The sequence below is a fragment of the Pyxicephalus adspersus genome, chromosome Z (assembly GCF_032062135.1).
Source record: "Pyxicephalus adspersus chromosome Z, UCB_Pads_2.0, whole genome shotgun sequence".
NCBI classification, from domain to species: Eukaryota; Metazoa; Chordata; class Amphibia; order Anura; family Pyxicephalidae; genus Pyxicephalus; species Pyxicephalus adspersus.
The window spans coordinates 57158546-57181563 of NC_092871.1; the positions used below are offsets into that span (position 1 = coordinate 57158546).

Sequence of the window (23018 nt, forward strand, 5' to 3'; positions counted from 1 at the left end):
TTTCAGAGTGCTAAAGTAAGTCCCCAAAAGCTGCCAAAACTCTCAATCATACAGGAAAGGTTCTGGCTGCTATGGTACACACTTCCTTTCACTTCAACAGTAATATATATTCCACGTACTCAATTTTAACAAAAAGACATTTTATTTCACACAAATAGGAAACATCCAAGCAAAGAGAACTGTACAAGGAAAGAAAACACAGAACACCATATGTTCTTATTCCACTGGTTTAGCGCGAGATGCCTCTGCGTTGGCTCTAAGCACAGCTCCTGGACTTGGGTACGGCCGTTGTTGGAACAAGGGTCCTGCAGCTGTTGTGTCTGCTCCAGTTTTGGCCTCGTTTCTTTTTGGAAGTCCTGTGGACCAGGTACCCCTGGAGGGCAAAGACGAGGTATGCAAACTCACAATGTAATGTATGGATGACAGAATGTCACACTTCACATACAAAGGGCTTTAAAGGGGCTCTGATGAAATTTGGCATTTTACATTTGCTGGTATTTATTACATCTCTGAGATCAGAGCACTCCCCTTGACAATTCCCCAATCTGTGTTTCAGTAGGCTAGCACCATTTCTCAGGTATCACCTAGAGCACCAGTATCTATATCTGCATTAAATCCTGTTCTACGCCTACCTAAATGATCTCACAAAGCTTAGCCCACCTCTGCCACCTCTAACCTTGTCCGCCTTGCCACCCACATTTAGCACCAGGACTTGGATAATTTGCCCAGTTTTTCTGAGTATGGAGGAGCAAATGCAATGTGATAGCACAGGTATAACAACAGCCCTGGGAAAGTTACCAGTCCGGTGACATTAAGCTTACACAAGGTTTTCTGTCATTAACTGCAGCAAAAAAAAGTTGTGGGGAGGGGGCAAAATGAAGGCAAGTAAATGCTATTGGGGAAGGAGGGTAAAGTGATCCTCTTTCTTTAATTTTATTTTATGGTTTTAAATGGGCAAAAGTCATCATGTAATGATGAAGATATGTATATAATTACCTGGGAGCATCAGAGTAAGCACTGGGGTCCATGGGATCAATATCCTCCTCCTTCCTTCCTAAAAAATATATATATTTACCAGTTAATCTCCAAGAAGCTGTATATATTTGTGAACTAAGAAATATTCTTCAACTGTATCACCTTTTCTAGATTTAGAATAGGGAGCTACTTCTTCCCTCCGGTTATGTCTTCTTTCTTTTATATCTTCTCTCTCAATTCGCTCCACTCTTTCAGACCTCTCAGACCTTTCCTCAGATTCTGAATAAAAGTAGAAAAGCAGATAAACTTTTTGATCTAGAAAAGATAAACACTGACAGAAAGAAACATTTTATACATTTAACACAGCAAACTGTGCAAACTCTGCACAGGAATGCTCAAGCTGGAATTACTGAAAAAAAATGTTTGCATGTAAACAGCACAAAGTACAGAAAACATATTTGGGTATGAAGCATAGAAGGATACTATAATATAGTGCAAATGTATATATATAAAATTGGATATTTGTATGTGTGCTCCACCATCACTCGGAAAGGCATAGAGACACTTAAACCAAACTTGCTAGACATATGACTCAGATTCATGTGAGTGCACCGCTGATCTTTGTACAGCGCTGTGCTATATGTCAGAGCTAAATCTGGTGATCACTCGGAAACGCATAGACATTTAAACCAAACTCGCTAGACATTTGACACAGCTAATCTTTATACAGCGTGGTGGTTTATGTCAGAGGTAAATAAATGTATAATAATAGTGTGTGACTGTGCCAAGTAGTCACTCAGGAGGGGCATTTTTTACTGCTAATGTGAACTAAATCTAATTTGTTAAGCCACATTGAACACAACATTACACTCCTACAAGGGATTAGACTATTAAAACATGGAACTCTAGGGAGTTGGATTAAAATACACAGCACTGGACTGTTGGGGCATAATACAAACAAATTGGAAAAACTGGCCATGCATTAGAAAGTTGAAACAAAGTATAGGGGATAGATAGAACACTGACACAATAGCAGGGGTTACTGGATAACTATGGCATAAATAACTAGGAGCTCTAAATTTGCCATGTCTAGCCCGCCTACTTTTTTACCACCCGGCTACAGTTTCCCCCCACCCAGTTGAAAAAAATTTCTGGGGAGAACACTGAACAATAAAAAAACATGTTTACAAATTGTATGTGCAAATCAACTCTAGCCAGAGAAGTGGATGAGAACAATTGAAAAAAAGTATAGAAAATGAAAAAAGGAGAGTAAATAGAAGAAAGAGAAACTTGGAATCCGTCAGAGAGTCTGCACTCTGAACACCCATTTATATACATCAGAGGTCTCAGTTATAAAGAGTGACAAACAGACAGCATTACCTTTCTGTTTAGATGTGCTCTTGATGATAATAGCACTGGGATCATGTGGTGACAGCCATGACACCAAATCGGTCTCCACATTCCAGTAGTAAGGAAGGCCACTAATTGAAGCAAATTCAGAGGGAGGGGAGAAAATCATCAATCTGAATACACAAATTATGTTTATTTCTAATCAATATTACCAAATTATATAGGTATTCCACTGACTAGCATAGTGCAACATCCCAAAATGAACTACAGTATATAAAAAAAAACAAAACAAAAGGACTTTATTAGCACCAAAATATATAAAACAATCATTGTATTCTGTATTCAATTAGTTGGCTAACATGTCAAAATACATTAAACATCAACTGTATAAAATCAATGTACATACACTAATACACCTAAACAAACGTTTAGAGCCAAAGTGTAAATTTTAATAGTCATCATCATGGATGAGGGTCCAAAGACTATTGTTATCCAGCAGTAGATCTGTTCAAATATCAAAATCTTTCAATAAAGATCCTTTTGGTTTTCTTTTTGTATGTTTTTTTTAATCAAGCCAGTAATATTGAGTTTAAGAAGATGCCAGCCCTCAAGCAAACCTGCAATGTTATAAAATGTTTTATTAACACAACATCTCAAGCTTTTGGTGCTGCCCTTAAAGTAAATATATTTTTCTGTGCACGTATGGGACCATTGCAATTCAAGAGCGCACAGTTTGTCTCCTTGGGCATTTTATTTAGTGCAGCTGCCTCAATATATGACAGACAGAACAAACAAAATTAACAACAGCTTGTTCATGATCAATTGCAGTCTAGTTTATTCACTGAGGATGTCAGAGAAACTTTTAGAACATTTTCAGGTTTTACTTATTACCTATACAGCAGTACTAAAAACACATAGGAAGAAGTTGTTTTGTTACCTATGTGAACTGAAAAGTTAAACTTCAGCTCTATTTAGCTCTGTCAGTGAAACATTTCTATACAAAACGTGTGCCCAATAGATTATTTTATGTAGTTCTGAAAACTGCTCCCTCAAAAACACTCCACTTCCCTAACCTGATCAAGAGAGTGCATTGTACACAATAATTACATGTCCTATCCTGTCAAGGCTTTACAGGTCCCATTATCCATAGTGCCATGTAAACAAGTGCATGCATGTCCCATTAGGTTGTAGTCTAACATGGGAGAACACATGTAGAGTTTGCTATAGTGGGGCTCCATGGGACCCTACAAGACAGCATAGAACACCAAATATAGAAAATCCAAAAAGTAAATTTTCACTGTCCACTTAGAAAGATGTAACCAGCCTAAATAAAATGCAAACGGGCAGCAGATGCTAATGTCTGATGCAATATAATTTTTCATCTGGAGGGTTTAAAAATACCTTAAAGAGGAACTAAACTCAAAATCCCCCAAAACACAAAAAATACACTTTCATTCAATCCCACAGGGCAATTTGATCCATCCGGAGGTCTCTTTCATCACGTCCTGTGTCGTCCCAGTATCTATCCTTGGGCCGGCGCTCTGACCCGGGCATAAGATCGCATGCGTGAGATCAGCAATTTTCAAAGGATCAAAGGCTCTTTCCACACATGCCCGAAGGAGCATTAGGAGCACCTTTTGCGCGCCCATTCATATTCGATCGCCTAGGTGATCGAGAATTAGGGGGCGGTGCAAAAAAGGGTTTTTTACTTTACATTAAGGGGTTTTCCCTTTTTGTGTAAAGTGAAAATTTTGAGTTTAGGAATGCTTTAAAGGAACTGCAACTTCTGACCTGTTTCTGGAGGTGCAATCCCAGGATTATCATCCTCAATGGCTGCTTCTACTATATAAATAAACTAAAATAAGTATGCATCTGGTAAAAACAGCATTTGGTCTATTACAAGAAATTCCTTTACCCAACTATTACACAAGACAGCTAGAACAAGCAGCATCTGGGACTCACCAGACTGGATCAAAGACTTTGTACCAGTTTGGAGGAAGATTTTCTATTCGGGTTGCCTCATAATCTACATTATCATCATCGTAATCCTCTGCAATTACCTCTTCTGCTGGTTCTAAGGGAATATGGCACAGAGAACAATTCAGAGAAAATTTATACCGTGTCAGGTCTGGACATTAAAAATGATACATGAAGATGTGTGGTTACCTGCTTCCACATGCTTCAGAATTCCTCTCTTGGCTAATCTAGCCTGAAGAGCCAATGGAAGGGGCATCTCGAACCACTACCCAGCTAGAGAAAGAATAATAATTCAAAGACACTGAGACCAGGGTTGTTTTTTTACTGACTATGTCATCCAATCTTGCACTGCGCAGGTGTGAGATTGGGTGACGAAAACCACTGTAAGTGGTGGTGTGTGTGATCGCACTGCCTATGCAGATTAGGCGTGTACAAATGAATGCAGCCAGAAGCCTCCCGGGATATGTGACGTGGCTATCCCTGGAGGCTCTGCACACCCATTCAGTCTTTATCGGCCAGAGCTTCACCTTTTTTTTTTTTAAATGGTGTGAAAGAAAAAAAAAAGATGTTTATTTTACATAAAAGGAGTTGACTAAAAAGTACTTCCTGGGGACATCATTGTGCCTTCCAACCAAAGCAAGGGGCTAGAAATCCAATTAGAACGTACCTCATCCAACAGACAATAGACGTTTGCATGACATTTTAGGGTCAAAGTGCCACCAGGACATGCTGGAGACTGGGATGAGTTTAGGGGTTTTAGATTTTTTTTGAGGGGGCACAAACCTTTTGTACAATTGGGGCAAGTGATTGTCAATGGAACAAGGAGGTAGAGACAACAATAACAATACTAAACAAAATTTAAACTGATTTTCTCCTCACATCCTGTCTTCACTGGAAATTTCCAACAAGGAAAAACAAATAATCCAGCAGCTTCCACTTTATACAATACAAATACACTCATACAAAATAACATGACATATTTTATTATATTTATCACTATCCTAATTTCCTGGCTCTCCTTATGCCAGCATAGGGCAGGGAATGGTACTGACCCACTGAAAGCTGACATAAGTACATGGAAGGAAGGAATACGTAAGCCACTTTTAATAACTCCTAAATGCAGTATAAAATTACTCAGCTTTCATTTTTTTTTCCTTTAAGTTAGCAACCATGAGCAGAGAAGCCTCATTACCGCTCCCTAATGATGGAGATATGTATGTGACACCGTGCACTTACCTTATCTGTGTTGCGAGCTGATAAACTACAGACCGCTTACCGAAAAACAGCACGTCGGTCTCCAGGCCCCGTAGACAAGGGTCGCCACTTGATGACATCACTAACCAACACAACGCTGCGTTTCACGCCTCGTTTCCAAAACCCCTCCTGTTCTGTGATTGGATACTTGCTTGCCAACGAGAATGGCCGTCACGTCATGTGACCCTTCTTAAAGGTCAATGTCTGCAGTTCTACCCTAACCCTGAAAAAATGGAGGAATATGTGCGGGAACCATGGTAACCTGGGCATGATGAGAGTTCTTTTTTGTACTAGCCGGGGTGTTGGGAAATTGACTAGGCTTCCCAGCTAAGCACTGCGGTGGAAGGCAGAATGTCAACATGTCGCATTGTATGCTGGGAGATTGACTATCTAAGAGGATTGTGGGAACTGGCTCTAAAAAAAGATGTGGGACCAACGAAGTTGGTTGCATGGAGCAAGGCACGCTGGGAGAGGTTGGCATTCTGTCCAATTACAAGGCGGCACTGGGGTTTCCAAAAAGATAAAAGTAGGTAACCTGGATGGAAAAATAGCAGCTGCCACCCTTATGTGTGCTTTGCTCTAAAGAGAGTCAACTAAGAATGGCAAGCATGCAGCCATTGACGTCAAGATTTTTTCCTCTAAGGGTAATGACACAGCAACCTTCCCCTTTAAAAATAGGTCAGCAAGAGCCATAGTAGGTGTATGCTTCAGGCTGCAACCCCGTGGTTTGGAATATCAGCACTGTAGACTGTTGCTTTGCAGTCCCAATCTGCCCTTAAGTTGGATAGGACAGGACAGAACAGGGAAAGAATGTTATACAATTTATAAATATATTATATATAAAATATATTACTATATATAATTTTATAGGTATTCCTTATCTTGTGGCTTTACATCTGTTGTATCCTGGTGAATGTTTTGGGCTTCTTAGACTTCGCTCTCTCTAAACAATTGCTTACATCGGGGCTGCTGTTGTTTAAAAAACAAAAATCCCAGCCTTATTTTTATGTAGTGCACTGATCAATGGTGTAGTAAGACTGGTAATTAAAGGCCAACCACAAATAACTGCTATTTTATTACATCACACAGGGAATCTGGCATTTTCCCAAATATTCTATCATGAGAATCTTTTAGGTCCATGTGTTTCAAAGGCAGTATTTGATTCCCACCAGGGAATGTCAGTTTTTCTGTTTTATAAATAGAGACAATAACAGTACAGCCCTATTACAAAGACTTGTCTGCTTTACCAATTGTAAATGTACAGTCTGAGTGATCACTGGAGGAAACAGGCAAAACTCTTCCTCCTCACTGCGGAAGATTCATGACATTTGCTTGTTCACATAGGATAGCTGGTATTGGGGCAAGGGCTTGAACAACCATAAAAGGTTTAGAGGCAAACACAACTGTATTCTAGGTAGCCCCATAGTTAGCTTGGGTCAGGTAAGTGCTTATCCCTAGGGTTTGCTAGGGTCCGGTTCCTGATCACTTGAGGCAACTGAGAAAATTCTTCTTGCACGCAGCAAACTGATGACATTTTCCTATTCATGCGGGATGTCTTGCAGGTGGCCCAGCTCCTCCTTGTCTGCCTGACTTGACCTTATCAAACCCTAATGGAAAATATCTTCCTATTCTGGAAATCTCCTCTATATAATAAAACAATATGTTATTCCTATTTTTCTCTGTCATTATTTCCCTCCCCTTCTGCAGCCCTTGGAGGATTGTGGATGATTGTGGCGGGGCTTTCACTATGGGCATCATTGGTGGAGGAGTTTTCCAGGCAATTAAAGGTTTTAGGAATGCCCCTGTGGTATGTAAATTTATGATTGCCTAAATGAAATGTGTTTATAATACAATGAATGGGTGAAATACCATGAAGAGCCCACAAAATCAGCATGTTCTTTCCTTGTCAGGGAATCTGTCATCGGTTCCGGGGAAGTGTTAACGCTGTGAAGATTCGTGCTCCTCAGATCGGAGGTGAGATTATACCCTAGCTTATAGGCTGTAAAGAAAGAGCTGTGAATAGATCCCTTTTTATAATAGGCAATTTGCAGGTCCACACCATGTCACCTTGTGTCTGTACCACACTGTCAAGGTAGTATTGGAGATTTAAAACAGTAGTAATCTTCAAACCTTTTTGGCTTGCCAGAATTTGCATTTTAATGTATCATCACAAGAACGTTGCTATTAGCATCCTTTGGCTTCAATACTTTTATTATTATTATTATTTTTATACTTATTGGATTTAGGGATTTTGTCCAAACACGTTCTTAGGCATCTAGTAAAAAAGGGTAGGTCTAGAAATCTGTGGTCTACAGGAGTGCTTTGGATTCTGTATTTAGGTAGCAGGTGTCTGGATCGGTTATCTTCAATAGTATATCAACCACGCAGAAGGTGACACAAACAGTTAGGGGTATATTTTTTAGGGAGGGAGAGGGAAAGAGTGAGATGGAGGGAGAAGGAGAAAAAGAAAGAGCAATCCGCCATTCTCAACCTGGATTCTTCAAACTGTAGCCAATTCACCTCCCATTTGATGATGCCTGAATAGCCCCTGAACTAACACAACTTTGTACAACCAGCTACAAGACTCTAATGACATTTTTAGGTGTCCACTGGCCACCAATGTAAAATGCTTTTTCCCCACTGATCTTCAAAGATTGGTTTTAACAGGGGTCCCCTGTGACCTTAAATATTTCAAAGATTCCTCAGGAATAAAAAGAATCAGAAATGCTAGAATATTTATGTGCAGCAAAATTGCAAAAACTCCCTGCAATAATTTATTTTACACGTTTTTTCTCTTCTAACTTGTTTTCTCTGTCCTCTAACAGGCAGCTTTGCAGTATGGGGTGGCCTGTTTTCCACCATCGATTGCAGCTTATTGAGAATACGAGGGAAGGAGGACCCATGGAACTCCATCTCCAGCGGAGCACTTACAGGAGCCATACTGGCCTCTCGAAGTAAGGAATACAAACCCAGGATTTCTGAAACTTGTACGGGCAGAATACTGGTGTGTTTCTGTGATTTCCAAAACAATTAAAGTTTGAAACGTATTTTTTTAACTTATGTAATAGTAAAAAAAGTAGAGTTCAGCAAACCTTTTAAATACAGAATATTATGGACTGTTTCCATAGTCTTTATATTTCCAGAAACATTCCAATTCAAAAATGGTTTTAGAGATGATAAAGTACAGTCTCATCACAAAGTGTATGATGGCAATCTGGTTTTCTGACCTAGCCTTTAAAAGCATTTTGTCTTTGCAGACACATGAATAATGTCTGTAAGTTCACGCAGATGCTTTCCAGTAGCTCCTGGGTGTCGTATTGAAGCTGAACTCCAAATCGCAAACAATTGGTGGTTAGCCTGGTAATGTAAACCACACATTTAGCTTGTATGTTTACTGGATTGTGGCTGCTGCAGAATGATGCATCTACACCACAAAAAGTGTTCTGCCAACAGGAGAAATTAAGTATTCTTGAAACGGTTAGTGATTGCGTTTCATAATTTCATTGTAAAGCTTAACTTTCAGTCTTGCACAGCACGCTGAAATCACTGAATACTGTGAGCTTTTTGCAGTGTCTGCTAGAAGCTGTAGCTAAAACAGATAAAGCTCACCTCATTTCCTGGTTGGAGGACACCCAGCAACATATGTCTCTTTTATCCCCAGCCTTGCTGTCCCTGACCTGTCCCATTTATTCATTGGCATTTAGTCCTTTCAAACATAGAAGCTCAGTATAGGTTGACAATCAAAAATCCAGCAACCTCCGGGAGTGTCAGATTTTAGAAAATTACAGATTTTTTTTTTATACTTGCCTCCACACACAGACCAGTCTTCCTCTTGCAGCACCCGCTGACATCTGGCACAGTTCCAGGGAGAAAGCTGCAGGGACTCTCAGCGTGTATTTAGTTAGCAAGCAAGACCTAACAGCTGTTTCTGCAGAACATGATTGCATTACCTAGGGCAATTTCCAGTAAGCTATGTACAGTCTCTCGCACAGCTATGTTCTGCCTGTATTGTATAGAGAAGCACAGCATATTCTCATTGAGTCCAATGTAACGTATGTATTGAAAACAAAATAGTTTTATTTAAAAAATATTAGCATTTCGATGAAGGGAGGATACAGAATAGACAAAATATAAGCCAATTTAAAGTTATAATGGAGCATTAATTTCTAGATATAGTTAATTGTTTCGTCGTTTTATCTGGTTTTCTGTCTGTGACCCTGTAAGGAAGAATTTTCCCTCACTTCTTGTACCAGGGATATCTATCCAAGAAATAGGTGCATGACTGTCTACAGAACAGGAAAGTATGAACAGCAGCTAAAATAACATAAATTTTCTAAATCTTGGACACTTTATCCAAAACTAAATAAAAAAAAAATTTGGGCTGGAGTTGGGACTAACACATTGTAGGCCTTTTTTTAAACAGTAGTTCTAGCTGCCCTTTATTTAGCTATACCTAGTCTCCCAAGGTAGTTTAACAAGAACAGAGATTCAGAAGGTCTGACATTTGTTTACCAGTGAGGTGCCTGATCTTGAACAAATCTTGCAGCTCCTAAAGAAGCTGAACAGCGTTAAATAAGAGCTTAGTGATAGGAATAATAATAAAAGGGTTACATTTTCCATGTAAATCTTAATTAAATAAAGAGAAATGTTTACCTAAAAACAGGCTAAAGCAGGTTGAAACAATAGGTGGGTATTTGTGCCATTTCTAGATTTTTTACAATTCATCAATATATATATTACTATAGGTGGTCCTCTGGCAATGATGGGCTCAGCCCTAATGGGAGGCATTTTGTTGGCTCTTATTGAAGGTGTTGGAATTCTTCTTACTCGCTACACAGCAACACAGTTTCAAAACCGTGAGTATACTACCCGTTCATGAAGGAAGAAATCCTGTACACAGAAGAGACTAACATGAGTCTCCAAACATATGTTTGTTTTATTAAGTGATGCCGGTACTAAAACTGTTTGGTGAATAAAATGATATACATTTAGTTTAGGCAAAAAAAGGCAGATTGATGCCTTTATTTGCCTAAGTCTCAGTCTCTAATTTGTGTCTTGTTTGTAAAAGCTGACAAAACTAACACCATATGTATTTTGTTGTGGGAACATTGAGGAAATGGGGAACAAATGATGCCTTTACTAGGTTCTGGGTCCTGCCAGGTGGGGTTAAGACTTTACACCTAGCTAAGATCAACTTTGGATTTTGCCTTTTTGCTTTCGCCACTGGGCTAAATAATTCGATATACAATCCTGGACAGAATTTACTTGATGGCAGATAATATATGTGTTTTCTAACTACTCTAAAGCATTCTCGATAGGATTGTAAGGGAGAACTTAGCCTGGTGATATAGGTACCCTAACTGAAAATCCCATTTCAGGCAGCCATAGCTATTCTGAGGATGGCAAGGATGCTACATCCAAGGGTTAGAGTTAGGCTAGCTAAAGAGTCAAATTATTTGCTGAAAATGTATCTTGAATAGTGTGCAAGCTCATGTACTGAGCATACAGACTTATCTGGGGAAGACAATGGTAATTATTCACAAAAACCCTAAAGCTGCGTACACACGTCCAATAATTATCGCTGGAAACGAACGACAGAGGATAGTCGTTGTAAGTTAACGACCAGCACAGTGGATCTGATTTGACGTTGATCATTCACCATCTATCGTGTGTACGGTCGTTCAGTGATCGTGCATGTTCCGAGCATGCACGATGAATGGACGTTCTGTACAGGTGCTTCACTGTTTTTGTGTGTGTATGTATATATTTACATAAATATGTATGTGTGTGTGTATACGCACACGCACGCACGAGCAGTGTGGTGAATGTCGTTCGTTTGACCTGATTGCCTGTACACACTATTCACTTCCTCTGGTGCATGTCACGGCACCCTGCTGCACTCCTCTCAATAGGAATGCATAGTGGTCATTCCCTCTCTGTCCTTCATCAATCTGCCAGGGTGGGTGGATTAATTTGGCAGGGGACCCCCAATGCACTTCAGATGAATGATCATGCTAATCTCAGTGACAATCATCTGATATATGTATATACCCTAACTTTGTATCAAGTTAATCTAAAGCAATTTTTTTAGTGCAAGGGAGATTTTGTACAGTGAGGGGTATGGTCAACTTTACATTTACTAACAAAGTAAAAGTTGCAATCTTCTTATTAGATTTTCCAAGAGCCATTTAATATAAAGGTAGGTCCTCATGTCCATTTACTCTGTATCTAATCATGGTGGTCCTCTCACTATATGGTAGTTGATTTAAAGGAAATTGTACAGTCAGATTGTAAACTATGTGATGAGTTGTAAAAAAAAAAAAAAAAATAGATTTGCCAGTTTGTACGATATGAGTGGCCCATTTTTAGGCTAGCTACAAGTTACAATTTGAACAGACAATCCTTTAGATTTATTAGTAATTATGTAATGTGAGGGGCAGCATGACTAGACCTTCCAATACGTTAGTAAATAAGAAATCATATAGTGAAATTAAACCCAGAAATTACACGCACAGCACAATTGAGATTCCAAATCTCATTTCACCACACAAGTGGACATACGCTTCAGCATTCTGCGCCCTGTGTAGTATTCCTTATAGATAGGTATTGTTCTATGTGCTGCTCATTATACAAACATCATGTACGTGAAATATGGTGCTTCTCCCCTCATGTGTCACTCTCTGTTCTGCAGCCAACCCTTTTGGAGAGGAGCCAGGCAATGTACCACACTGACAGCATGTACATTGCCTGCTGAAGCTGGTACCACAGCACTTCATCTCTGCTGCTGGCGGAAGAGGAGTATGGAGAGGGTGCTCACCAAATGTTCTGTTCTTTATTAGAAATAAACAAATTTATTTATAAATCTTCTTAGTAAAACTGTGCTCTGTAGTATGTACTGCTAGAAGCTGGAACACAACATAGCTGCTCATACAGAAGCATGTTATTCAGAACGACAACGTGACTGAGGTCAGGTCATAATATATATTATACTTTTTTTATATATCCATTTTTTTATTTGATTAAAGCTGAATTCCAACACTGCGCAAATAAATTACACACTGTATCTAGGAGCTGTATTACCTACCAAATGATTTGTATGACTGTCCATACAGTCCTGAAAAGCCCTGATTTTCTTGCTAATCTTCTGCTGCAAGTTGCAGCATTTTAAAAATGAAATGTGCATGCCTGACTGAAGTGAGCAGAGGCAGTGCTCTATTGTGTTCCACTGTGCACTTAAAGGTGAGACCTGCCAGGGAGGAGTGTCCTGGCACATGATTATAATTTGATGGGAAAACATGACACCTCTGCTCCTTTTTATGGACTGGTGCCATTCAGCATGGATCACACTGTGTAGAACAGTGACAAATGATCTACTTGTTTTTTAGTTGTACACAGAGCAGTCTACATGCTCACTGCTCCATTTGCTTATCTAGATATTCATGTACAGCATCATACCACAACCCCCTCTTTTTTTGTTGGTCAACAATAAGGTGTTTCCCACAGCCACTACTCCAATCCAAACCTGCCATGAGAGTTTAAATATGATTGTCAATGCTGAGAAAGGAACTTTATTACACAGAACAAGCTTCTAAAGTGCACTCCCACTGAGGTGGCCTGTGTGTGTTGTGGATTTCAGAGATTTTTTATTTTTATTTATTCTATCATATAGTGAGAAAAATGTTTTTAAGTGGTAAAAATACACATTTTCCCAGTAGACTTGTATTTCATAAAATCATATTTTCAGAATGTTCTTCATTCATATATATGCAATTTGGTAATGTTCTCTGTGCTTGTAACATTCGGATGTCTTGGTTTACCCCCACCTCCTAGATTGTAAGCTCTACAGGGCAGGGCCCTCTCCTCCTGTGTCACTGTCTGTATTTGTCTGTCATATGCACCCCCTTATTTAATCTACAGCGCTGCGTAATATGTTGGTGCTATATAAATCCTGTTTAATATTAATAACAATAATAATATTAATATTAATACCTGGGCAAGAAGGCTCTGAAGTACTTTTAAATAATGAAGTAGAGATGATATGATGATCACAAACTTCCAACACAAGTCTGAAAAATTGTGTCCAGGTTGATCAGTTAATATCATTACACTAGCAAACAGGAAAGAGGAACTAAACTGAAAGTGCCTAAAAAAAAAAAAAACACTTACCTTCATCCCCCCAGAGCAGTCCAATCAATTCGGAGTTGTCTTGCATCGGGTCCTGCGTCGTCCCAGCATCCGTCCCCGAGCCGCATTGTCTACCCTTTTATGTAAAGTGAAATTTCTGAGCTAAGGTACGCTTTTGGTTAAAAAACATGACCATGAACAATTTACTAACCAAAGGATTTGTCATTTCGTCAAGAAAGCAAAGTTGGTGACCAAACTTTACACCACTGAAAATAAGCACTACAGCTTGGTCACTGAATTACATTAAAGGAACAGCAACTTACTAATGAAATCCTTCATGTGCTTCCCTTCCGATTGCTATGCTTTCAGAGTAAGTAGATTTACAGCACTGTGTAATGTAGTAGACCCTTCATCACAAAGTGTTAGGAATTGCATGAGCTCATATAAAACAGCTAAAGGTACACTTTAAAATAAATTTTAATAAATACAAAACTGAGTTAAATTAAATTATTTTATATCATTATGGCACTGTGTACAGTACTGGTAACCGAGAACCCTGCACTCTTTTTTCACTTCTACCCAGTCCTTTTTAATTGTACTTATAGCTAAAACATTTTTTTCGCTTCTGATAAAACAGGAATGGGTTAAAACTATTATTAGTAGTAGTTTTGCCAACTATTACCCACAGGGAGATTTCTCTTCAAGTTCTTTCCTAGCAGCACAACAAGAATTAGATGAAATTTCCCCAAATTGAGAACTTCAGTTGTCATGTGTTGCATTTGGATTATTTACTCTCAATGCTTTCTCAAATGTTTTTTTGACTTACCAGGACAAACAGTTTTTTTTATATACTGACCGATGGTTTAACTCTTGCATCCTTTTAAATTTAAGAAAAACATTTTGCCTCACTTTAACTTTACACTCATTCTAAGTAATATAATGGACACAGACATTGGTTGGGAAAGAATGAACAAAAAAATAAAAAAAAAAAACATGTTGCAAATCAGTAATTACCCATCTGCCCTGAGTTGAGTATATTTTTCTAGTAAATATTTCAAGTAATGACACGCTTAACATTTAATATTTGCCTTCATTTTGTCTGTTTATTAGAAAAATTCGCTGAGAACATGTCATAAGCCATCAAACTCCATTACTCCAGAATGCCCTTCCACCTCTGTCCCAGGGGTCACACGACCATGGTACCTGTGCTATGGGGACCTGGAACCACTACATAGTGTGGGGAGGCATACAATCATCCACAGGAATTTCTCCAAAGAGTTCAGTATTGGGGGTGAATCTGTAATAATAAAACACAACATATATACAACGGTCTTTTATCCAAATTAGGCAGCTACACAACCATTTTTATAGCTCAATTATAGTTCTAAAATCACTTGCAACTGGATATGCTGGATATGGAAGACTCCGATAGCTAAGCTATAGAACACAGGGATCTAGGGGTTATACTACATAGCAGCATGGAACAGTGAGCTGGATCATGGTGTATTTGTGTGCAAATACCCACTATTACACTCCATGCCATTTTAACGAATGTAATATGATCTAGGAGGCATTGCAACTTGATGTCAAACAAAGGAACTAAGGCCACTTGATTAACTTAGGGTGCTGCTTTCCAAGTCCTGCTAAACAGGGAATTTCAGGACCTCATATAAAGCCTGATTCAGTAATATATAATAAATGTGTTTATTTGTGTAATGATTTTTTTTTAATTTTATGTGCGCATTTTAACTTCACAGCCACTTAATCTGAATTTTCCAGCTGCTATGGGTTTTTTCAATCAATTAAAATAAACCAGTGAACATCAAGCATGGCATGGTACAGCATGCTGAGTGAGCTGGGAATATTGACAATATAAAAGATGGCAGCTGAGGGTTGCAGGCCGATTTCTTGGCAAATCACACTAACCTTAGTGGTCTTGATGCGGCCTCCCTGGAAACAGATCCATCCAGAATTGTCTGGCAGCGTCTGACATTCCTCTTCCTGCAAACAGGGCTCCATATCGCACCACCATTTCCCCATTACAATAGAAGCTGTAAAAAAGCACCGGAAATGTCACAAAGGTGCACCCAATTTCTTATAAATCACAAGGCTGAGCAGTGACCCCTTTTATAAATCAGCTTTTCCACCCTTACGATGCTGCGTTTACATTTCAAGTGCTTATCAATGCGGTAAAACGCCCCACTGAAATCATGCGTTTTTGGGTGTTTTCCAGCCTTAACCCTGCATTTTTTTTTTTTAAACGTTGCAAGCAACATTATAGATAATGCTCAAAAACGTGCCTGAAGGAAACGTCCTGGTGTAGATTACCACTTTGGAATGCATGGGGATTTCAAACTCGGGCTTTTAAAGCCTCAGGCTAAAAGCTGGGGAAAACGTCCGTGAAGACTAAGCCTAAATGAAAACACAGATTATAAATCATCAGTCCACAATTTACCATCCACACAAGATGGTTTGTCCCTGGTTGTCCCGGCCACCTTCCCAGGCAGGCAGGAGCATTGCACGGTCTGGGAGCGCTCTTCAATGCGGTTCCTGTTGCAGCAGCGATGGGCAGACACCACGCGACAGGTGCCTCCAGCTGAAAAGAAATTGAAAACCGTGCCGTCAAACACCATGCTTTCATGTCAGTAATGTTCCATTTATAAACAGGCACACAGCCAATTAGTTAGATTTTTTCATTCTGCTTCCAAGCCAGACACTCGGGTCTTGCAGGGAAACAACAAATTACCATTACAAAAAAACTAACCTTTGTGAAAAAGCTGACATTCATAATAAAATTTCCTATGACAGTCAAATAAAAAAGGTAGCAAAATGTCCTGCCTCAGAGACACGCATACCCTTTGATTACTTCTGCCAGTGTCATTGAGACAGAAAGCGAAGGAAAATATCCCCAATGAGGATAGAGACAGCAATGAACATTTGACAGAAGTTCTGACTTATACTTACTGTTCAGAAAACTAAAACAATAAAAAAGAGCTTTGGGTTGTAGTTTTTTAATGTGCTTTGCTGGGTAGCTCTATATTATCAGCTGTTTAGTGAGTAAATAAGGTCAAAATAAATTTTGATCTTCTGATTACTTTTATGATCTTTGATCTTCTGAGCTTTTACCCGTTACCTTCAAGAGAGTATTTCATTCTCCTGCAAGCCTATAGGAATAAAAAACTCACTTAAAGCAGGTCAAATGCTCCTATGACCATAAACTGATGCAGCTTTCTGGAAAGCTTCTTTAGTTTTACTCTGGGGAAGCTGTCACAGACCATAAAGTAACCATATAATGAATTTGAGTCTTTAAAAAAAATCTCCCAGCAAATTAATCTACAGTGCTCAGTAGTTCACCCCACCAATCTCAATGTCTTCAGAGTGACAAAAAAATATATGGAATTCCCATTTAGGTGGTCAGTTAACAGAGAGGCATTGAGCAGCAGGAAAACATTTACTGATTTATTTCCCAAGCAGGACTAAGCTTTTTGTCTAATGTTAGTTCCATGACTGTTATTTTACTTTTTACCGGCAATCTTTTAGGTGGTCACTGGTTCTTTTTCTCCCTTTCATGAGGTGGTGGTACTAAGTGCTGGAAAGTACAGTGCTTATATTGTAATATTTTTTTGTTCTCTGCAGTGTTATCCCTTAAGCCCACAGCAGCTTGATGCATCTGCCACAGGGGCATGTCCTTGATATGCACCTGGACTCCCAAGGAAGATGATCAATGTTGCACCCTGGAGGAGGATGTGTAGGGAGCTGCTTATTGGTCTTTTCAGGTGATAAATAGATGCTTAACAAATGCATGCTGAGACTTGCTAAATACCTGGTGAATGTGATGCCCTTCTAACTAGGGTTTACAAGCTAAGATTAAAACATGCCTGCTAATCGGAATAATTACAAAATTTCTTTTCCATTTCTAGCAATTCTGACTTTAGCTGCAACTAGTTTGTAACAGACCTTGGACTTTTGTCTGAGGGACATGGGCTTTCCATAGAGACTACAACTGTCCATTTCAACATGCAGTATGAAAGCATGCTTAACGGTTGTCATCATCAGGAAATGCCATGCAGCTTTCATTGGTGTCCATGTAGACAGAGTGGCTGCAAAGAGGTTGCAGGGGATCAGGAGCACTGACATGAAAAATGGAAAATTATTTTTCTTTGGTGATGGGAATCAATTACTGCCACTAAAACACATTACCTGCAGAATTCCAACAAGGGAATGTTTGAGAGAATGTCTTATTCTTTGATTAAAGGTAGAGACCTGAATCTTATTTAAATCACTTTATTTTATCTTATTTCAGTCCATAGTTGTTGTTTTTTTAAAACCCTAAAAAATCAAGTGTTGCTTCCTTGCAACATGTCACCGTGCAGGTGTTTTTTACAGAGATTTTCTTCAGTATTCTCTAGTATTTTTTCTGCTACTGATTGGCTCACTGCTCCATCTTAGAAAGCTGCACTGAACTATGAGCCAAATTTAAAGAATTTCTCTAGGGGGAATTCCCTCTAAACCTAATCTGCACCTTAAAGAAGGCATACATATCCTTGCAATAGTTATTTATTTAATTGTTACAAAATTGTACTCTCACATAAGGTATCTGCCATTTCTAATGAATCCCCCTGTAGTTTTCACTTATTTCTCCTCCCTGTCTAGATCACTTCTCTCCCACCTCTCTTGTTTTTCCTTCCCTCCTGCACCCTCTAGATCCTCTCTCCATCTGTCTCTCCCACATCTCTCTCCATCTCTTCTGCAGGCCTGTTCCTCTATAGCTAACAGATGGCACATGCACACCCATCCTTCATATCTAAGAAGGTTATGCCAGGAAATGGGAAAATTTCTGGCAGAAAAATTATAATACTTTTTTCCCTTTGCCAGTGTTTAGGACAGGAAGGTTGGTTCTTGGGATAAGACTATGGAAAGAGCGATATATAAAAGTGAGCGTGGATGTAATGTGTTTGGCATGCTTTAGAAGACATATTTTTGGACACAGTGTTCATTGGAAGGATGGTCTGAAGGTGCAGAGGCATGAAGGGGATTGGATAAATATATTGTAGGGGTAGAGAACTGTTAAAGAAGCATAGCTAGTAACAACTTACAGATGATGGGGAGACGATTACCATCTGTGAAATATTGATAGTGCGGAGGCCACAGAGGAGACAGGTCCGGAATCTGAACGTTGTGCTTAGGGTAGGAGGCCATAACTGTCATCCAGAGGCAGGATATGTAGAGGAAAAGAGTGGGGCTATCAACAGAGAATCAGGTGAGATAAAAAATGTGAGAAGAGTGCTAAAAATGGAAGGAAAACAGTATATGTTGGGGAGCAACAGGTGGAGGAAAGGGAGAAAGAAGAGCCTTAATTCACTAAGCAATAACGCACGAACAATTATTTCATTACTGTAGTTATATTTAGCTATGTGATGGTTATTTTCAGACCTCATTGGCACTCAGAGTTGAAAGTAATGGATGTTTTGACAAATAACAAATATTATAGCTTTACTAGCTATATCATTTACGAGCTTAGCGCAAGACAAACCGATTAAATAGAAAAGGGAAGGAGAGAGTGGGAAAGGAACTGTGACTAAGTGGAAGGGGTAAGGGTGGGGACTGAATAAGAAGGAATGTAAAAAAAAGGGAGAGAGCGAATGAGAAGAGAGAGAAAGCAAGACAGGGAATGAAGAGGGGTAAAGCGAGACTGAAAAAGGAGGGCAAAAAAGGGAGATGGAGAAAGAGAGACTGAATGACAAGGGATGGAAAATAAGTGTGAGAGAGTGAGAGACTCAGTATTGGGTGTATAAAAAGGGAAAGAGCAAGACTTAGAAAAGGGAGAGAATGGAGGTGGTCAGAAGGTAAGAGCCAGAGACTAAATAAAGAGGGAAAAAAGTGAGAGACAAGAGAACGATGGGAGAAGGGGAGAGAGAGACTAAAGGAGGGAAAAAAAGAGGTAAATGTGAATTGAGAAGACACACATAATAAGAAAGGGGGAGAAGAACACTGAATAAAAGAGAGAAGAAGACAGGGAGAGAGAGGGGAGGAGAAAGAAAAAGACTAAAAGAGGAAGGAGACCAAAGAAAGCGAAAGAAAATGAAAGAAAGAAGTGAAGTGGGTGGAGAAGGGAGGAGGAAAGGAGAGAAATTAAGCAAGAGAGAAAAAGTGTGTTGTAATTTGTAATAATAACTGAGACTGAGTAGTGTGCTTCTGGATCGTCACAAAAAGTTCTTCCAAGTTTGCACTTTCATTCCCTTACATTTATGTCCAACATCAACTCCCTGTAAAGACATGTTCCTCTGTATCTCCCTCTTCTCAACTGTGCGAAAGCTGCTGTTCATCACCTTCCTGCTACCTTCCTTTTTCCTGTAAATTTCTCCAAATAACCTATGTTTAAATTGTTTTTTGTGTCACATTTCAAATTTTTTTACGTCCCCATATTAATAATTTATTGTTTTTTTATTTTCCTCCTGCAAATTATCATAAATTACGGTGGATTACTGACACACCCACCATCATTTAGTAAACCAACTTCATAGCTTTCAACCTTCCCTGATTCCCAGAGAAAGGCTCTGAAGGATTCTCTTTGGGAAATGCAATCCTTGCTTTTTACTAAACAAATTCAAACTCAGTATACTCACAATAGTTCTTACAAATCAGCGTTTTAAAATGTAGTTGCCATGCAGCTGCAAATTTAAAATGTAAATGTGTTTTCCAGGTTAATAATCAAATCATAAAACTTCTTGAAATAACTACATTTAGATTGTAAATTGTACATAAACTGAGCTATGGGTAGGGCAGCACAGGCCTATTATTCATAGTGTTTTCTACAGCTGCTAGTGGGATTGTACAGTTTACATTTGTGTGTGTGTGCTTTGTGTGGGATCTTAAAATCTCTGACAAAGATTATATTGTACAAGGTATAAAATGTATACTGTCATACTACATGCATGTATATACCGTCAAAAAAAAAGTTGGATTGCATTTAAAAAGTCAGATGTAAATGGCTTGCTTGAAAAATGATCTAGGTTGTTGTGGTTCTCCAGGGCAATTCTACCCAGTAAGTGCACCTGGAAATTACCCTAAAACTTTGGCAATTATGCAATAGATGTTTATGTGAAAAATGACATTGCGACTACTTCCCAACAGATAACAGATAGGCAGCAATCATCTAGGCTCTGCAGAGAGAGAGAAGCATTTTACGGCAGTCTGAAAACATGTTTATCTTACAATTACATCATTAAAAAATTTAACTCCTAGCACAGATTTTCATACCGTGCCCCGGCTTTGTTAACCCTTCCTCTAGCACAGACATACAGCTAAGTGATTAATCTTTCTGCACTGGCTCATTCACATCTTCTTTTTCTGTTTTAGCCTTATTCCTCTGCCAGAGATTTCTTATTTATCTGCCTCTGTCCCACTGATGCCCAATCTTTCATTTTCACTGAATGTAACTTTGCCTGGCTAGCAGTATCTCCAAACCCCTATGCTAAACCCAGGGCAAAATGCATTATAGTCATCTCTACCACTTGTGCTTTAACCTTTTCGCTACCTGGGGCCATCATAACAAGTCTACTAAACCAAGAGTTTCATGGATAAGGTGCGGCTTATGCTCGCTTACCAGCCTGGCAGCTTCCAGCCCATGGGATACGGTGCAAAATGAGAGCAAGGAAAAGAGATCTTCTTATCAGAGCCTACGAGGCTGTAATCCATCTGGAAAGTGTGAGTGAGGAGGAGGAGGGCTGGGTGCCATGTGAGATGGCAGAGAATGGGGAGCGACAGAAAGAAGCAGTGGGGGGTCTCTAGTGCCCTGTACGAGAAATGCCAGCACCCGGGTGGGAGGGGAGGAGGAGAAACATATTCCTCTCCTCATTTTATTTCCACCTCTGCTTATCCCACACCTGATTTCCCACTTATCACATTCACCTTCCACCACACTCACCTGTCTTTTTCTCATCCCTGACCTCCCTATCATCTAGACCATTTTCCTCCCAGTCTGCTGTACAGTCTTGTGGCTCCCTCTAACTTCTAGGGGATAGTGCTGAAATATATCTGCCATTACTTGAGACACTTGAATTGTTCAGGAGTTAATGCTATGGCTTCAATCAGCATATTTAAAAAGCAGTGACAATGACATTCACTGAAACATTCCCTGGTGGAAAATCTTCCAGGACCTTGTGTTTCACTCGCAGTAACTGATTCTCCCCCGAGTAATGTTTCAGTGAATGTTAGATACACTGCTTTATCAATAGACCCCATAGTAACATCAAAATCCTGTCGCTTTTGTACTTGTACATTTTAATTCTTAGGTGTGATTGAAATTTTTGTACTGCATTACAATATTAGTCCTGATTTTTTTTAGGTTGCTTGACTTCTACATTGTTTCAGTACCCAATGACATTTTCCAAATAAAGAGCCTTGCAGACCCCTATTATTTCTAAATGTAATCTGCTGGTGCAAATGTCACATTACTGTGTCCTAACTGGGGAGGTTTCCTGTCATTTCTCTTCTCACTCCAACAGGAGGCTTAAAGTGATGAAGATTCTCCTATACTGCGCCACCTGTACAGATGAAAACAAAAGCATCATTTTATTACAGGGGGAAAAATGTAAAGTTTTGGTTTCAATGACAAGAGCTTCCTTCCTCCCTTGTATGAACATCAGAGAGATGAGAAGTAGGGAAAATCTCTTCTATGGGGTCACATAGGGAAATAAAATTTTGATAGTGATTTTAACTCTTTTCTAATACTGTATATTTAAAACTGAAAAGAAAAATTGAGTTTACAATAAGGTTTAAACTTTTAAAACTTTCCAATGATCCTCAAAACGTTGCACTGTCACACTCTGCCACTTTTCCCCTACACCAATTACTTAGAATAATTTTTTGTGTTTCTTACTGTCTTTTTCCTTCCTTTGTCTGAATTAGAACTTGACAAAAAGGAATTTAGAAAAAGTGCAACCTGGCAGAGCGTAAATTAACCGAAGCAGAGTAAAGCAAATTTCCTAGTGAGGTATTTCACCTGGGAAAATGCCGGTTCGAGGGACATACTCGCAGTCAATACACATAAATTTGCAAGGACACAATAGGGGTCATTTTTAAATACAGAAGATGCAGAGAAGTACTGAAAATGTTGGGTCTTTTCTCTTTGTAATTAACTAGCAGTTCTATATTTTATAAATTTGTAAGTAGATTAAATCAACACTCCCCATATGTGGCAGAAAATAATAGAATATTAAATAAAGGATCAGTATATTATGTAGCAATGGTCTATAACAACAAGTCTGAATTCATTTGCTCTAGTCAAACACTGGAGCTGTGCATATCTCACTGTACAGGTAAAGCAGACCTATTAT

General features: G+C 39.1%; 3 protein-coding genes across 8 annotated transcripts; 1 reads left to right on the forward strand and 2 right to left on the reverse strand.

Moving 5' to 3' along the window:
• Positions 1–123: 123 nt before the first annotated feature.
• On the reverse strand, positions 124–5674 carry PQBP1 (polyglutamine binding protein 1). Of its 2 annotated transcripts, none has more exons than XM_072431137.1 (7): positions 5539–5674; positions 4492–4575; positions 4288–4399; positions 2356–2456; positions 1138–1254; positions 997–1054; positions 124–373 (listed from the first exon to the last, which is right to left on the reverse strand). In XM_072431137.1, exons 2-7 carry the CDS (start codon positions 4556–4558, stop codon positions 217–219), a joined length of 612 nt encoding a protein of 203 aa, XP_072287238.1. In that variant the 5' UTR covers positions 4559–4575; positions 5539–5674; the 3' UTR covers positions 124–216. The 2 variants fall into 2 exon arrangements, with proteins under 2 accessions (XP_072287238.1, XP_072287239.1); XM_072431138.1 differs by having other exon boundaries at positions 5579–5645.
• A 23-nt stretch (positions 5675–5697) lies between these two features.
• TIMM17B (translocase of inner mitochondrial membrane 17B) lies at positions 5698–12419 on the forward strand. Of its 5 annotated transcripts, none has more exons than XM_072431141.1 (6): positions 5698–5813; positions 7264–7363; positions 7467–7530; positions 8382–8510; positions 10302–10412; positions 12248–12419. In XM_072431141.1, the coding sequence occupies exons 1-6, from the start codon at positions 5788–5790 to the stop codon at positions 12286–12288; spliced, it is 471 nt and encodes a 156-aa protein (XP_072287242.1). In that variant the 5' UTR covers positions 5698–5787; the 3' UTR covers positions 12289–12419. The 5 variants fall into 5 exon arrangements, with proteins under 5 accessions (XP_072287242.1, XP_072287245.1, XP_072287243.1 ...); XM_072431144.1 differs by lacking the exon at positions 5698–5813 and adding an exon at positions 5820–6082; XM_072431142.1 differs by lacking the exons at positions 5698–5813; positions 7264–7363 and adding an exon at positions 5820–6082.
• A 2337-nt stretch (positions 12420–14756) lies between these two features.
• LOC140343752 (chemokine-like protein TAFA-1) lies at positions 14757–21472 on the reverse strand. The gene is made up of 5 exons (XM_072430620.1): positions 21287–21472; positions 18777–18922; positions 16136–16276; positions 15607–15731; positions 14757–14977 (listed from the first exon to the last, which is right to left on the reverse strand). Exons 1-5 carry the CDS (start codon positions 21376–21378, stop codon positions 14960–14962), a joined length of 522 nt encoding a protein of 173 aa, XP_072286721.1. The 5' UTR covers positions 21379–21472; the 3' UTR covers positions 14757–14959.
• Positions 21473–23018: the final 1546 nt, after the last annotated feature.